General features: G+C 39.2%; 1 protein-coding gene across 6 annotated transcripts in view; it reads left to right on the top strand.

Annotated features, from left to right (window-relative positions):
- ACTN2 (actinin alpha 2) overlaps positions 1–17,958 on the top strand; it is a 67,049-nt gene that overhangs the window by 24,643 nt on the left and 24,448 nt on the right. For 3 of the 6 annotated variants that reach the window (XM_009644120.2, XM_009644122.2, XM_009644118.2), the window contains exons 4-9: positions 5,783–5,869; positions 6,783–6,870; positions 8,879–8,957; positions 12,482–12,563; positions 14,685–14,770; positions 17,451–17,543. In XM_009644120.2, coding sequence (XP_009642415.2) covers positions 5,783–5,869; positions 6,783–6,870; positions 8,879–8,957; positions 12,482–12,563; positions 14,685–14,770; positions 17,451–17,543 — 515 coding nt within the window. Of the gene's footprint in view, positions 1–5,782; positions 5,870–6,782; positions 6,871–8,878; positions 8,958–10,705; positions 10,785–12,481; positions 12,564–14,684; positions 14,771–15,891; positions 15,978–17,450; positions 17,544–17,958 lie in introns of all 6 variants that reach the window. The other 3 variants (XM_035899713.1, XM_009644123.2, XM_009644119.2) reach the window with 2 other exon arrangements.

The following is a 17,958-nucleotide window of genomic DNA, read 5'->3' as shown; positions in this document are numbered from 1 at the left end:
AAATAAGGAACTCCTTTAGAAATCAGGTTGGATTCTAGGGTGTGCTTTATCCAATCTGGGATTTTTTTTATCTTTAGGAGATATTATTCAGACTAGACAAAGGCTGACATCACTACCAGGTGGTTGGGACCTACCCCCATTTTCTTATGAGACTGACTGTGGATGGCAGCTGTGTTTCTAAAATTCAGATGCAGAGTTAAGGGAGTGATCAAAAGAAATTATGATAGCTGGGGAGAGACTGAACATATGAAGAAAGTGGGCTGGGATGTTACTTACTGAAGTTACTACTTTGTTATTCATCTCTTGTTCAGGTAGTTAAATAAAGCCACGCAGTTGGTTAGCTAAATGCTGATAGCTGTAAACTCTGAGCAAAAGGCGGTAGGCTTTTACTGCAAGTGAACCTGTGCCTCCTATGAGAATCAATTAATTGTTTAAAAAGGACAAAGGTCTGTCTAAAACTAGCTGCTCCATGGAGATACTTGCATAACGCTTTGCACAGCCATTGGCATACAGAGGAGGGATGTGGCTAGCATGATATCCAACTACTTTTGGTTCCATAGCCTCAGTAATGTGCTGTCCATTCTGGGGGCAGCCTCTAACATGTCCTTAGAGCAAAACTCTGTCTGTAAACTCAGTATCACAGTGAGAAGCACTAGCTGTATTCTGTTCGCACTGCTAGGCATTTTTAGATTGATTTAGGAGCCTTCTCTTCCTGTTTTCTGATTTCTCCAGGCTTATAGATGTCCTTATTCTGGCTTCCAAACCTTGATCTTAGGGAGCTTACTGTAATTGTGGTTGGAGCAGGAAGATACGTTAGGTGGGATAGGGGCATCTGTAGAAGTAACAGAGACATCTGTCAGCATTCATTGATTCCACAATGGTTTGACCTAGCCTGCTTGGTTCCTCACCAAATGTTTTCAGTTTCTGTATCTAGAACTTCAAAATCCCAAGAAATCCGTGTTCTCTGGGCAGAGTATTTATTTGAACTCGCCCTTCATTCATTTGAGACTGAACTGGCTGGGCCATCTGAGTCCAAATCCATACCATCTATCTTTAGGCATGTAACAGAGACCTTTTTGGGGGGATATATCAGCAGTGGGGAGAAACAGGCAATTCCCAAAGACACTTCAGATCTCAGAAGAGCTCTACTGCATTTTAGAGGTGCCTGGCTCCCTCCATCAGTTGTACAGGTAGTCAGGGGCAGCTGGGTCCTTTGCTCAATTAAATGAAGCGAGATGGAAAAATATGCCACTACCCTAAACCTCTGCAGTTAAGGTTACTCTGAGAGCAACATAGCATTGAATGGACAGCAGAGGGTACTGAAGAGATAATTTATGTGTGGAAATGAAAATTAAGAATATAGAAGCCTGTTTGATAGCTAGTGCAGAAATACTGAGAGTACAGAGTCTGGAGCAAATGAATGGTAGTATCTGTCATGTCATGCTGGGACTCTGAGGCTTCCTGACCAAAAACAAGTGTGTAGTAAAAGTATTATCTTGTGGGACAGAGTGGTCATTCTCTCTGATCACAGGTTGCACAATGTACTACTGTTTTCACACCTAGGTTTGTCAAGGAAAGCGGGAGAATTTAAACCGAGATACATTAGCTCATATCTACCCCTGGAAGGAGCAGGCCCATCTCCCTCATTTTGCCCTCCTTATTGCTGCTCATTACTGCCAGGGTGCTCAGACTAGGGATCAGCACTTGAGCACTTTCTATATCACCTGAAGGCAAAGCATCTGCGATAGCTCAGATCAGCCATTAAAACCGTTTAAAATAACGCTGTTGTTCTTGCAACAACTGGCATAAGCTTAGATGCTCTGTGACAATAGGTAATTCCTTCTGGAAGGGAGGCAGGAACAAGAGGCAGTAACCTCTTCCAGCATCTCAGCCAGTTGCTGCAAGGTGATGTTTGTCCATGCACTCAATGTTTCTTCCTGCATGTAACAGCAGGCCATAGTTAGTAAGCCAGGAGATTGAGGCAACGTCCTTGGCTGTGCTGCAGGGTTTTATTGCCTGTTTTTGGAATTCTCAATCTGTAAAAGGGAGGGATTAGAAGCAAAAATTCATTCATTAGCATTAAAAAAATGGTTTTAAATTCTTGGATGGAAGCACAGGAGGAAAATCCACTGCTACTGTCATAGCTTAGATACAGAGAGAAGCCTGTCATTATAAGACATTACACTATGTCAAGTATGGCTACTAGCACACATTGGATTACATCCATGTGGGCAGGAGCAGATAGATTCATGTGCCTTCCACTCCTACTCTAAACAGGCTGAACAGAAAGCCAGCTCTGGCCCAGACGTGCTTAGTGCCATGTTAAGTTTACCACATCCCCTCTACTAAATTGTTGTCTAAGTCACAGTGCCGTGCTGATGCAGCAATGCAGTATCACATCTGACTGGGTATAGTTTCACAGTCTGGGACCTCTGGCACCAAAATGTGTCTAAAGAGTACCTGCACCCCCTTGTACTGCATACTTGCTCCCACACTTCACAGCCCTACCCTATCCCTTGGACTGACAACTGTTTCTGTAGCTATGCTGGAGACTGGATCAGCAATCTGATCTGGTCTTAAACCAGGCTTTTCACATCTTGTTTTTTCTTTTGTTGCATTTTTCAGCATTGTTGACTGGGCAGTCATTATAGTATGAAGATGGAATGAATGCCAGCAAGGAGGCAGAGCACAGGCTCCTTAAGCTTGTACTGTTATCGAAGACCTTAACCCCTTAACTCACTGCCCCTATGTGTGAGCATGGGGCATATGGGCTTGTCTGCACCCATCTCTTTTGGCATTCTTTGAGTTACATGGATGCTTGGAATACTTTTTCATCTCCAAAGCATGAAAATTTTGTATCTAAATCTGCTGAGGATCATGTTTTATTATTTGACATGCTGAGTATTAGAGCATTTAGGCCCAAGGGGACCAACTGGCATTTAAAATGGGGCCTCAAAACAAAGATTAAACTGTGATTTCTGTGGGACATCAGTACAAAGTTCAATTTAGTATTTTTAAGGGGCCAGGGATATTCTTTAAAGCCATCATATTGTTCTGAGGCTGGCTGATGTGTGCTGTCTGAGGAGTGGAAAGAGAGAGGTGATCACCTTTAACTGTGATGCTGAGCAGAAGCCAAATTTAGCTACTCTGATCTGTCTTGTGGAAGAGTCTCTCCATTGGTGATGAAATGAGACTAGAGAGTCAAGAAGCTAAAGTAAAAGCTGTGAAAGTACTCCTTATGAGCCATTCACAGTCCAAGAGTTAGAAGTTTTCCCTGAAGTTTTAAAAATGTGCAATAACTCCATTTGTAAGGTAATTGCATCCTGAATGAAATTAACTGAGATATGGAGAACCACAAAAGAGAAGTATCCTGTTAATAGGAAACACTTCTGTAATGCTTTTCTGGGGAGAAGGAGAGATATTAAAGACCAAATTATCTGTGAATCTGCTACAAGAAGGTTAGAATAAAAAAAAATAAATAAAGCCAAAGCAGAATAAAAACCCAAAACTAAAACCTTTGAGAACCTGCCACACTGCTTTGCTTAGTTTTTTCCCTAGGCAGTTTTTATTATTTCCCCTTCCCTTTCCCTTCTCTCCTTTCCTGTCCTCATAGCTCAGCAAGACCTTTTTCCCTAGAAAGCTGTAGCTTTGCATATGCAAGGTATAGGAACCGTATTCCTCCCAGATCAAACAGGCAGTGTGAAAAAATAATGAAGTCTTCTATTGACCTGCAGAGGAAAATGATAGGAACGAATCAGGATTTTTTTGTCACTGATACTTTTCAACATTTAGCAACTTTGTTTTCCTTCTGTTTAGATATTTTTCCTTATCTTTTATACATGTGTTTTTTGTGGTTTATGCTATCAGTAGATAATGAGAAACCAAAGCTGGCAAATTGCTTGAAAATTCTCCTGAGGCACAACACAGAAAATTCCCTCTCTTTCTCTTTCATTCTGTCTGTGTGTACATACGGATATGTAAATCAAAACAATGATGTAGTCATTATGGAAATCCATGAATTGATTGCCTGACAATCAGCAATGCCTCCTAAGTATTTAAATTCATTTATTTTACATTTGAAGAAATTCTTCTTTAATGTATATACATATCAGACATCTGATCGAAATACAATGAAATACTTGACCAAGGAGGAGGAAGGAGTGAGAAGTAGCTACATGCCCTAATTGCCATTCAAAAGAGTTTAGGTTTGGGGTTTGAATAGAATTGAGGTCTTTCAGGGCCAATCAGACAGTAATAATGCATGGAAGGCAGGCGAAGTGAGGTAAGAATTCTGGAAAATTAGTGTAGAACCCAAAGGGGAAAGCAGAAAAACAGCCATTCATATATAAACTTGGATTATCACACTAGTAGAGTAAGTATTGAGTAGTGATGGGTGACATATCTCCTACCACATTTGTTAATTCTGTAGGTTCAAATGACAGCTCAAGTCACATACTACTGCAATTTAACATGTATCTCAAGCCTCGGAGCTTGTAGCTGCTTTGGTCTTTAAAAGTTGCCCCTGGATTCAGGCAACTTGTAAGTAGCAGAGTGACTGCATTTTCTGCTGGCACCTCTATTGGCATTTGATGTTAAATTGAGGAAATTCCTCCTGATGCAAGTTCCTCCTGCTCCTTTCCCAGAATACCAGTGGGCCCCCAGACAGCCACAGCTGCTCCACTTTTTGAGGAAGGCTGGAGGTGACTTTCAAGCAGGGGAGCAGCTTGTGCCTGCTGCTCATTCCAGTGCTCTTTCAGTGTGAGGTGACTGGAAAGGCAGTCTGCAGTTCCCCTCTCATTGTCCCACCTCCTCCTCTTCCAGTGCTGGACCCTCCTTTACAGTCTCACTGTATTCTTCTGAGTCTCACACCTTACTTGTCAGATTGATTTAACATTATCACCATACTTAAGTGATCTGGCAGTACATTTTTTGGTGTTGAGAAATTTACGTGGTGTCACTGTTCCTATTACAATGTAGGAACACTGCATTCTGACTTGGCTTGTGGAGGGAGCTCCGTGTATGTGTGAGAAAGGTTGGAGAAAGAATCTTCCTAGTGCCCTGTGTTGTAGGTAGACTCAAGCAGTCTTGAGACAAATTGAAACCACAGAGGTAAAAAATACCATTTTATATTAAAAATACATAAATATGTGCATACGTATCAGAGCTGTAACATATTACAACATCGTGGCCATGTTTCTGAACTGCTTGGCAGGAAGCTATGTAGCTTAGTCTCAGGAGGTGCTGTGTCTCTTGAGCTGTTCTTCGTATCTAGTCTGTGCTGGCACTATAGGTAAAATTCTCAAAAAGGTCTGAATAGTATAGGGGGATTTCTGAGTACCATTTAATTAAAAAATAATATTAATGTCCTGTAGTTTCTTAAAATTTGGGGCAAGACCATATTTTTTTCAGTTCCTTTGTATTTGAAAACAGTAATATTGTTCAAACTTTAAATAAGTATTTCTCCTCAGGCTCTCTCTGAAAAAGTCAGCCTAAAAGGTAAATATTTGGGACAGTTACAACTACCTGAAGAGAAGCCTTTTAGCATGGAATGGCTGAAGTGACCTTAACTTCAGTAAGCTTCAGTCCTACTGCAGGGTAGCACAAGCAGGAGTTTGTTGAAAAATGAACCCAGATGAACTCGGTGTAGATAGAAAGTTATGGTAGAAATATAACAAATGTATTAAATACAAAATATATTATTTATAAAAATCTATTATTAAAATAAGAGAAAACAGAAAACACATTCTAAATACTACTACCACTCTCTCTTTTTTCACCTTAGAAATTGTTGACGGCAATGTGAAAATGACTCTGGGTATGATCTGGACTATCATCCTTCGCTTTGCTATTCAGGATATTTCAGTGGAAGGTAATAGTAATGCATCTATGTTAAATAATTAGGAAATCTGTTTAAAGACATTTTTATATGAATTGCGCACAAGTGAGATGAATGTTTTAAAAATTAATTATAAGCTGCCAGCTTTTCTAGGAGAATGCTGTGGGAGACAGTGTCAAAGGCTTTGCTAAAGTAGACAACATTCACAGCCTTTCCTTCATCCACTAGGCAGGTCACCTGGTCATAGAAGGAAATCAGGTTGGTCAGGCAGGAACTGCCTTTCATGAACCCATGCTGGCTGGGCCTGATGCCCTGATTGTCCTGCATATGCCTGGTGACTGCACTCAGGATGAACTGCTCCATAACCTTCCCTGGTACCGAGGTCAAGCTGACAGGCCTGTAGTTCCCTGGATCCTCCTTCTGGCCCGTTTTCTAGACAGGCATCACATTAGCAAGTCTCCAGTCGTCTGGGACCTCCCCTGTTAACTAGGGTTGCTGATAAATGATGGAGAGTGGCTTGGCAAGCTCCTCTGCGAGCTCCCTCAGTACTCTCGGGTGGATCCCATCTGGCCCCATAGACTTGTGGATGTCCAGGTGGCACAGCAGGTCATAAATGGCTTCCTCCTGGATTATGGGTGGTTTATTCTGCTTTCCATCCCTGTCTTCCAGCTCAAGGGGCTGAGTACCTGGGGGATAAGTGGTCAGACTGTTAAAGACCGAGGGGAAGAAGGCATTAAGTATCTCAGCCTTTTCCTCATCCTTAGTGGCAGTGTTCCCCTTCACATCCAATGGAGCCCTATCAGTCCATTTGTATGAGTATTTTAGGATTAAATGTTGGCTTATGCCAACCAGTTTTGGGTGGCTGACAACATTAAGATTATAAGAAATTAATTACCTGAGCACTTTTTACATTTTTCCTTTTTTAACTCCCTGGTGTCTTTTACAGAGACCTCTGCCAAAGAAGGGCTGCTGCTGTGGTGTCAAAGAAAAACTGCTCCTTACAGAAATGTGAACATTCAGAACTTCCATCTTAGGTAAACTTCTATTATTTCAAGGGGTAGAAGCAGTCTGAAATATTTTAGGTCAAATTTTTCCCACAGTTGTGTAGGTATATTTTTGACAGGAAAATTTCACTCTTTACTGTTAATTAGACTTTTTCAAATTCTCACACTCTATCTTCAGAGTCTTATTTTGGTTAGCCTTTGGCATTATTTACCATGGCTTCCATAGTTACTGTTTAAAAGAAAAAAATCCCTACTACATACAGAATGACCATATTACATCATTAGAGGTCCTTGGTATATGGGAATATCTGAGTACTGCAGCGTAGTGACTTGGAAAAGGACTGCTTTCAAATGAGAGTCACTGTAGGCATAGACTGTTCTTGGCAAAAATATCAATGTGTTGAGCATGCAGATATCTCATTATGATGAATCAATCTTTATTATTTTGTAACGTAGCTATAAATTAGGAGCCAAAAATGCACTTAGTACACACCAGCAGCACTTTAAACAAGCTTGTTTTTAAAATCAGGATCACTACCTAAGTTGGAAAATATCGTGAAGCTCCAGCCTTGTGGTTCTGTGTTTTCATTAAGGGCTAGAAAGGGAGTTCCAGGCCATATGCAGGCTGCCTGGTTTGGGGATTTCAGTGGGCTAGTTCCTGTACCTCTGCCGGTGACCCACCTCATTAAACTACATGACTTGCAATTTGCACTCTTTAACCATGTGATCTTGCCTTTCCTGAAGCCCTTTATAGTAGTTGCAACAAGAGCTCTGTATTACAGTCTTTTGGTGTTTTGAATTCATTTTTACTGTGCAGCACCTAAAGCACATGTAGTGATAGAGAAGATACAGTTTGCACATGCATCCACAGATAAAAAGATTTTTTTTGATTTACAGTCCCTGTATGGTCTTTAAGAGATATGAAATTTGTTATGTGTTATTATCCTTGACTATGTAGAGGTATATTTCAGTAGAGCTTTATGTGGATGCTGGGTATACTGTAAGTTACGTTATCAGAATCCTAGTATGTATGCATAGATATGCTGGTCTGACACATGGTATGGGAAAACATCTTGAGTGGAAGTACCTTGCTTAATGTTTGGGTTGATCAGCTCTTACAGAACTACTTGCAATGGGCTGTCCAGACCATTTTAGTCTGTACCTTTTGGAAAAAAAGCTTTTTTTTAGTTTGGTGTTCATTTTGATTCAGTTTTACCTTCCTGATGATTTATATTATACAATGTATGTGTATTCTGCTTAATTGTATTACATTTTTGTTGGAGATAGTTCTGTTATTTGAAGGATCTACCCAGACATCTCAGTACCATGGATTCTAACAGTATTAACATGTTTAGTATCACACAATTACTGCGCAGGATAATACCTCAAGCCCACAGTCCCAGTGATTGCATAAAGTGTTTAGATGAAGTATCTTTCAGAATAATTGCTTCTGGCTGAAAGGAACCTCTCATAATCTTTCCAAGTAGATGGCATTTGTCGCTCTGTTCATTGCCTATTCCGGTCTCGAAAGGTAGTGGGCCTGATGTCACATTGAAGTGTTAGAGCTCAGATCAAAGCTGTCATATATGTGAAGTGTTTTAAGTAAACTAAACTGATTTATGATTTCATACTTCCATGAGCACAACATGGTTGTGCCATTAAAATTGTCCAAAATAACTGACACAGAAAAAGCCAATTGCTTCAGCAAATTCAAGTAATTGCAGGTTTGCTCTCCTTTTATTTTTTTGCAAACATGCTGGAAGTGTAATAGGAGATTATGCACTTCCATTGATGAATGTGCACTCTGAGCTATCCTGGAACTCTGCACAAATTAAGCAATTGAAATTGGGAACTGTTGCACATAATGTAAGATACGTACTACAGGAGAAAGAGTACAGTAACAGAGGAGCTCAGAGGGATGAGAGTGTCAGGATTTGACAGGAGAGTTCCTGCTTGATTTTAAGCCTTGAGCAAGGATCAAACTGTAAAATGCCATGACTTTATTAACTTTTTTTCCATTCTATTTTTTGTTGTAAAGCTGGAAAGATGGCCTTGGATTATGTGCACTTATCCACAGACACCGACCTGATCTTATTGACTACTCCAAGCTAAATAAGGTCATCAGTCTGGGTGGTACAGCATGCTGTCCTGCAGTGATTTGGCTCACTTCCGGTTTGCTTAGCGTATTTTCTAAAACACAAGCTGAGGACTGCATACTAATTCTGTCTAGCTTTCTAAGCTCCCTCCAAAAAAAACAGTGACATGGAGGAAAGGACCCCATAACTGTCCTCTGTCTGTTACAGTGACTTCAGCATTTAATTGCAAATAATCTGGTCCTCAGCTGCTAGGCAGTTGGTGAAGTTTTTTACGCTGCCCAATATGGATGTTAAGTCAAATACACTGGAATTCTCCATTCACCACTGATAGTACTGTACAGTCCATCCTCCATCCTGTTTTGTATCTAGTGTAAATGACTGTAGATTGCAGTGCAGTACACGAGATGATGATTAATCCTAAGATTCCTTAGAACAAATGTTACCCTTCGTAATCAGGACTATGCAATAAGTTACTATACTTTCAGATAAGTGGAAACAAAACTGATATCCTGACTTCCTTAGTAACTCACAAGGATTACAAAACTGTTTTATTACAGTGCACTACTTATGGCAAAATGCACATTATCTAAAAGATACCAGCCACTTTGGTTTGAGAGGGAGGAATGAGGAGCAAGTCATAATGTCAGAATTTTTGAATACCATTACTTAAGAATAAAACCTAGAAAGAAAGTGGAATGTTGTCATTTCACATTAGCTCTCAATATATACGTACCATTTTCTGCTCTCTGGAATGAATGCGTCTTGAGGTCTCACCAGTAAAACAGAAAAGTTAAATCATCATTTTAATTTGTTGAATGCAACTTTTCATTGATGAGAGAGACCAGTAAATCATGGACTGTATTTTCTGTTCCATGCCCTTCCACTACAAATTGATTTTACTAGTGGAATCAGCTGTTAGCAGAAAGCCTTTAATGTGGGAAAAGATGAATGAATTGAATCAGAGAATCATAGAATTGTAGAGGTTGGAAAAGACCTTTAAGATCATCAAGTCCAACCGTTAACCAAACCCTGCCATCCCACCACTAAACCATGTCCCTAAGCACCATGTCTACACATCTTTTAAATACCTCCGGGGATGAAATTATTTATGAAATGAAATTATTTGAAAATTTAGTCTGCTTTATATATATGTGCTAAATTCATGCTGGGGTCCCCAAGGTGTGCAGTGGTAAAAATTAAATGAACTTATCCCTAAACACTTAAGATTTTAATTTAGGCAGTTGTTGAGACAACTGCAAATCTGAGCCAAAGGGCAAAATATTAGCCTTCAACACCAGCTTGTTTTCTAATTCTGTATACAACCTTTCCCACAGATAAACATATTAATGGAATGACTAAGCTACCTGTCTCTGTGTACATGGGCTTAAGCATGGCACAAACAGAAGTTAGTTTGACTGAATTTATGCTTTGAAAAGTGGTACACAGTACTAAAAAGCTTCACAGTATAACCAACCTATATATGAGTGCTGAGAAAAGGGAACAGAACATAAGCAGATCTGCTTCAGCATTACTATTTCCCTCTTAGAAGTTTCCAAAATAGGAACAGGTCAGGTTTCAAACTGAGGCTGAGCTGTGGCACGTAAAGCACATGCAGAAAAATCCTAAAATAGATCTTGCTTTTCTGGCCTGGCTGTATTTGAGTGACTGCTCATTTTGGTTACATTAACAGCTGTCTTGGTGTCTTGTTTCTTAACTCCTGCATGCTGTCCTTTCCTTTTCTCACCAATGTGTTTTGTGTGAACTTGTAGCTGGAAAGATGGCCTTGCTTTCAACGCCCTTATCCATAGACACAGGCCTGATCTTCTTGACTATGACAAGTTAGATGAGGTATTTCTTTAGCTGTAGCAGAGATTTTTAGTTACTGTAGTTTTGTTTAAAAGATGGGTGATGGAGATCTGCAATGATTCAGAAGTTGCTGTGCTTTTAAACAAATCCTTTACCAGCGGACCACATTTTACTGTTGGACTTAGTACCAAGCACACAAATAGAAGGTGCTCATCACTCATCCATAAGCAAAGTGTTTTGACCTAGTCAAAGGTCTCACTTAGACTTAGTGTATTTTTGTTTTGTCCCATTTAATTTCAGTAAGTTTTTGTATACACATTTACTAAATATTATTTTACACATGGTGTCTTGTGTAATAGCAAAAAAAAGTTCATGGGGTTTAAATATTGCCTACATTTTAAGTTCCTCTTAATGTCAGTGATGCACAAAACTGCTAAATGGTGATAGAGTGAGAATTTATTATTAGAGACTTTGTATTCTATTATACCCAAATTTTTAGGTTTCAAAATGTAAACTCTTCTTCATAACACATTTTATGGAATGTGCAGCTTTTAAAGGAAAGGCTATCTAGTATGATAAGTTTATAGAAAGACGTGTCATGGGCATTACTACTTCTGATACCTGGCATATGTATATGCATGAGGAACAGACCTCTGTGAAACTTAAATAATTGATGTGATTCTGTAGTAAGTAATCTTACTAAGTTCATTTCAAAATAAAAAAAGAAGCATGATTGAGACTAGATCTGTTTATACGAAGTGTTTGTATTCAAACAGAAGCCCTGGAAATTCCCTTCAGAAAACCTGTTAACATTTTTTCAGCACCTCTAACTTTGCTCTTCTATGTCCTGTTTATTCAGCCTCTCTCTGTAGACATTGGCATTGTGCAGGGTGGCTATGACCATTTAGCAGTTTGTGAGTATGTGAAAATAATAATAGCATTATTAAATGGCATGAACTGCCATTTCACATAGAGTGTTTTCACTCCAAGCTGACAGGGGAAGGCTGCTTTAAGAGCAGCCATAATCTGACACGCTCTCCCATTGTCAGCAATAGCTGTCTGTAGTCTAAGATGTGAAATGTGTTCTGTTTATCTGAACTGTGCTCACTGCTTGTTTTCCCTTTCCTTCAAAAACCAAAATCAAAATCTCAAAACCAGAGGAAGTTCTTGAATTCCTACAGCTCCAAAATTCAATTTATAGAGGCATTACAGATTTTGCTGTCCAAGCTAAAACTGTGAAGTTTTGCTCCTTCTGGAGAACTGTTCTGTCTGTGCTTGCTTCTTCTCATGCATGCACCTGACCAACAGAGAGCTCGGTAGAACCTTATTGCTGTAATGTAACATAGTCTGTATAAAGCATGCAGGACTAACTTTGTGATGAACGGTCTAGTATAGCCTACTGGACCAGAGGCCTTGGCTATATGGATTACTGCTGTACTTCATTCAGAATTAGCTCAGCATTATGAGTGTACACTGCATATGTTATCTATGTTCCCCTCCAGAATATATTTGCAGCAGAGTCCTAGTGGTACATAACAGCTTATTTATGTTTTCTTTTGGAAGTGTAGCAGTAGATAGACCAAAAGTTCATATACCTATACTCTGCTTTTTGAAGAACAATAGTTATGACTCTGATTTACAGTTTGGAAAAACAGAATAAGTTTTAGTGTACCCCCTGTAACCTTGCTTCAAGGAAAAACTTGTATCTTTGACTATTTGTATTTTCTTCTTTAACACAGGATGACCCCATAGGAAATATCAACCTTGCAATGGAAATTGCTGAAAAGCATTTGGATATCCCTAAAATGTTGGATGCAGAAGGTGAGAGTTATAGCTTACTGAAGTTTGTGTTACTCACAGGCAGGAGATGGTAAAACTTCCTTTGCTTTGTACTGAGCAAATTTTCAACATTCCTTCCACATGAATCATAATGGAACAACCGGCTTTGTTTTCAAACAATGTTTTTCTTCTTATTCCCCAGGTATTGGATAATTTCACTCACTCTTTGCTTTATTCCTTATTCTTTGTTATTTTTTTATATTTATTATAGTACTTTGGACCCTAACCTCAGCACATGGCCCCACTGTGATAATCGAGGTAAAATGCAGGATCAAAAGATAATCCTTGCCTTTAAGAAATTAAAATCGAAGTCTAATAAAGGGAAATACAACTGTTAGAAGCTTAACGCATATTCATTTTTTAAAATGTTTAAGTGAGAGGGCCAGAAATATAAATAGAAGTACAGAACTTTCAAAATATACTAACAACATGCCTCCTATGAAAGACAGCTAGGTTGAGGGAAGCATTTTTTTTGTTTATTTTCATTGTAAACCTTTTGCAGTGATAGTTTTAATGAACAGTTTCATGTTTGGTTTCTCCAATAATCTTTAGAGTTTGTTGGCAAATAGCAAGGAAATAGTTATTAAAGTTTTCTGAATTTCTTCAAGGTAACCAAACTTCTGTACTCCACGCAAAATATGGTGCCAAAATACTGGAATTGGAATTTGCCTACACTAGTTCAAAGCATTCTTCTCCAAGTATGCAGACTCTGCTCTAGTGGCTTGTCAGTAGAGCAGTGATAACACAGGAATTAGCCAGAGCACTCAAACTCACTGTGTCTGCTCCCCGTGAAGTCTTTGGTAGGAAAGTTAGGCCGATACCAGATGACTTGGAAAATCCAGGTTTCTTGGTTTCACCTTCACACTTCAAAACTGATTGTTTTCATTTTTCAAATTGCAATTCCCCTTTCAAGCACCACTTAATTATTTTGCTGTGGAATACTGTGCAAGGAATAAAGGGAAGAGCTACCTCCTTACCATTGAACAGCTCCTACTATCATTCTCCTTTCCTTGTTTTCGTCACATACAATGTAAGAAACTGGTTTTTTTCTTACTAGATTTTCTGCACATTCTAGCCCTTATCTTACTATACTCCTTCTTGGCAAGGGAGGGGGAAATGAAATCATGCTTCTTCTAATACCCTCCAAGTATTCACCATCACTTTTTTACTCTCTTTACTTCTACGGTGTTCTCAGTGGAAACTTTGCAAAGTTTTGTTCACAACTATGTGAAGTAAATGCAAAATCAGTGAATACATTGGTCCTGAACTTAGAAATCTCACTGTTAGTATTATAAATTGTTACCTCATTCCCGGGTCTTTTCAGACCAGTGTCTTCCCATTCCTTACACTGGCAGGAATCCTCAGCTTGCACTAGCATCATTCATTACTCAGCTGTAATTGGCATAAAGCCACCTTTTTCTGCCTTTCTCTGTTAATTTTCAAAAAAGGTCCATGAAAAGGTATCAACATACCCATACCTTGATTGCACCCTTTCTATACTTTGACTCTTCCCTGCCGTAATAGGGACAAAGCTATCAGCCAGCCAAGCCAAACTCTTTTGTGATTTATGCTATCTGGCACAGGTATTGCAAAACTGTTACCATCCAAGTTTTTCTTAGCACAAAATGTATTTCTGGACTGCAGGAGTTCTACAGGTTTCCAATATATGTCAATACCCTGTCAGTCATGGGGACCCCGTGCTAATACACACTGTACATGCTCCACTGTCAGTGGCTGTGTTTATCTCCAGAATAACTCTAGTGATTTAGATGAAGTTGCTTTGGAGCAACTGTGAAGCTGAACCTAGTAGATCTGCCAGCCATGCCATCTGCTTGGAAGTTTCCACAAATCAGAAGGTAGCAATACCCTTCTGTACAGTCTCAGCCTTCAGATGTTTTGCCATTTCAGGGAAAGTTACCTCTTTTCCATTTACTGATTCCTAAAGCTTAGGTAGCTTTGCACTGGTATCAGTAAACAGAGGCAACCTGAATAATGGTGTATTTATTTTGAATCCCTAGAGCACTGAGGTGGCATCATCAGCATAATCTGATGGAAGTACCTTGTGAGAATTTCTGAGCAGTTAACCCTCTTCTCTCTACACAGATGTAGTAAACACTGCCAGACCTGATGAAAGAGCCATTATGACTTATGTTTCCTGTTACTACCATGCATTTGCTGGTGCTCAGAAGGTGAGATTGTAGAAGATGGATCAGATCTCATCCTTCACCTTCTGTCTTGTTTCCTTCAGCAGTTTTTCCTCTTCTGATCTTTTCCTCACTAGTTACTAGGACAGCATCTTAGAGCTGAGCTCATTTCCTGTTGCCTGATTTTCTCTGTGAGCTACTGTCTTGGTAGAACCAGTAGTAGTCTATCCGTCTGTTCCATAGAAACAAACCTTCCTGTCTCATTTCTCTGTATATTTACTAATAATATCCAGTAGGTTTTTGACAGCTGGTTACTGAATGGGATAAAGGACATTGTTCTCTTTAATTGAACTTGTGCGCATTCATTTGAAGCGCCTTTAAAAATGCAAGCTCATAGTGAAAAAACAGTTTCAATAGCAGAATGCCATCTTTTTTCTCCCTGCTGGATATTATTCCTGCTACAGATGTCAAAATCGTCATAATAGATGCTCAGAAAATAAACCCTTCTTTTATGCTTTCAGGATTGTTTTTAAAATATTAAATGCTTGATGGTAAGTACAAACAGCAACATAAAACATTGCTATTGTGCAAAATAGACACAGAAACATACACAGACATCTCAGAAGAGCTCTGGAATCATGTCCTAATGAAAAGAAGGAAAAATTTACAAAGCAAAGCAGTTCAGAGTTGGACATAGTTAGCTATTAGTAATATAAAAGATACTGATATATAGTGCTATGGTTCAAACTAATCCACGTGCAACTTCCAGAGAACATCACATCAAAACGTATCTGTCTTTCCTGTGTCTTAGTCAAAAAAACCCCACATTCCAAGTCACCAGACATATACATGCCAGTTCTTGAGCAGATAGTCCTGGTAAAATTAAGGTCACGCCTCCTGTGACAATACTGCAGGATCAAGCTTATTAAAAAAATTCCACCTCTTTGTAAGAGCTTATGTTGCATTTCTAGTGTACATTTTATTCTGTCAGCACCCATCAATCTAACACTGAATTTATTACAGCTTTGTAGAGTTTCTAGAGTACAGAGCTATGTACAAGAAAACAATCAGAATGACACTATGTTGTGCTTCTATTTATTCATCCTGTTTTCTCCTCCTCGATTTTTTTGTTTTGTTTTGTTTTCATTTCTTCCCCCCTTTTGTAGATATTGTGAACACTCCCAAACCCGATGAGAGAGCTATCATGACATATGTGTCCTGCTTCTACCATGCTTTTGCTGGAGCAGAGCAGGTATTAATCAACCGTCCCTTCAGGTTGCTGTGGTTTTGATTGGTTGTTTCACATTTCCACTAGTTTATTAAAAAAAACTGATTTAGTACTTTGTGGTTTTAATTAACAATTGCAAGTATTAACTTGAGGTAATACTTGTTTTTAACCAACACTTGAACCTGTTTTAGTTAAATGTTGTGTAGCAGTTGAACTTCTTTCATTCCAGTGGACATTCCTGTTTGTAATTTTGTGTCTTTATTTGGTTATCATAAAGACTATTTCAGAAAAATTGTATTTGAAGATACTGTGAAATGGAGTTGTTCTTTGTTGCTACATCAATATCTTATGCGTTTGCTGCATAAAAGAATATTTGACTTTAGGAGATTGAGACTATTCTAGACTTACTCATGCAAAGCAGTAATTTGGGACTAGATTTTCAAAGATGCCTAAAGATGCAGAAAGGCACAGAAGACATCCAACACAGTGTTTGTGCCTGGTTCCCACTGAAGCCAACAGAATTATTTGTGGATCAAAGTACTAGTATAAGAGGCAAGAATATCAGCTGGGATTCTTGCTTAGAAATGCGGCATTTCCCACTGTTCTGCTTCATACATTTCTAGCCTACAAATGGACATCAACCAATTTATGTGAAAAAAATATAATAAAGAACCATAAAGTAGCTGATATTTTTCCTTCATCCTCAGGATTTAATTTCCCTTCCTGTCTGGTAGCCCCCCCACACACACCTTATCAGAGCACAGCTATGCTGTTGCGCCCTCTTCCTTCTGGGTATGAAGGGTTTGCTATGCATGCAAAAGGGAGGGAGATTCCACATACTCGGTAGCACAGGAGTCTACACAGCTATTTCCTTGATTAGCTATATTCCAGATTCACATTTGTATGAAAGTGTAGTTCGGTTATGTCAAAACTATTAATGTAAATTTTAAATATGACAGAGCTACACAGTGCCTTCACAAATAAATTTGGCAGGAGGCATGAAAAGATTTGCTGTCAGTGGTTGAGCTGCATGTATTCTCAAGGGCATATGTACATATGATGTGCAGATATAGAGTGGTCTGGGACTTCTGAATCACATGGGATGTTTTTCCAGCATGGCTAACAAATCTAATACTTTTTTGGTGTGATTTAAAAAAAAATTAACCTAATAACTTTAAGAATGGCCTAAGTCATCTTTGAAAATAAGAGATTTATTAAACAACTCCAATAGCAGTGTGAAATTCCCCCTTGTATAATAAGGCTTCATTGTACAACGAGGTGACTTCTGTGCAGATCTGTGCCTTCATTCAGGCCATTGGAATCTATGACTACAGGAGGAGGGTAAATACATATCTAAGTAACCTAGGAGCAGGAGCGCAAATCAATAACTATAAAACAATGTGATTTTTATTTGCAGCAGCCAATTCTTTATCCAAGCCTGTACCTTTCTCAGAATGTGTTTATGAATATGTTCTGTTTATTTGCTGTGTTTTACAGGCTGAGACTGCAGCTAACCGGATCTGTAAGGTGCTTGCTGTGAATCAGGAAAACGAGAGGTTGATGGAAGAGTATGAGAGACTAGCAAGTGAGGTAGACAGCCATATTTGTAACGTGGTGATAATTACATTAATGAAATACTGAAAGCTGAAAAATTCATGCACTGTCTGCAAGATAGCAAAGTGAAGACACTATGCGGGTAAATCTTATGGTGGTAGGGTGCAGAGCTCAGTTGCACAAGATGTCAAGGTTCAGGTGACCCCTTTGCTGCAGACTTCCTGTGTGCCATTCAGCAAGTCACTCAGTCTCATTAACATGCTAAAAAGGGAGTTTTGAGGACTGTCACTGGTCTGCCCCAAGATCAGGGTTGCTGTCTCTGTAATCTCCAAACATAGCTGTCCTGTGGAACATATAGGATCCTGTCAGTCCAAGGAAGCCCACTGGCTTCGTGTACTGCAAAGCATACCGGGACAGGGTTTCTCAGGGTGTTCACAATGTAACTGCGAAC

This window comes from Egretta garzetta, unplaced genomic scaffold (assembly GCF_000687185.1).
Source record: "Egretta garzetta isolate BGI_Z169 unplaced genomic scaffold, ASM68718v1 scaffold118, whole genome shotgun sequence".
NCBI lineage: Eukaryota > Metazoa > Chordata > Aves > Pelecaniformes > Ardeidae > Egretta > Egretta garzetta.
Note: the sequence above shows the minus strand (reverse complement) of the source record. Positions and strands in the feature narration are given on the sequence as shown.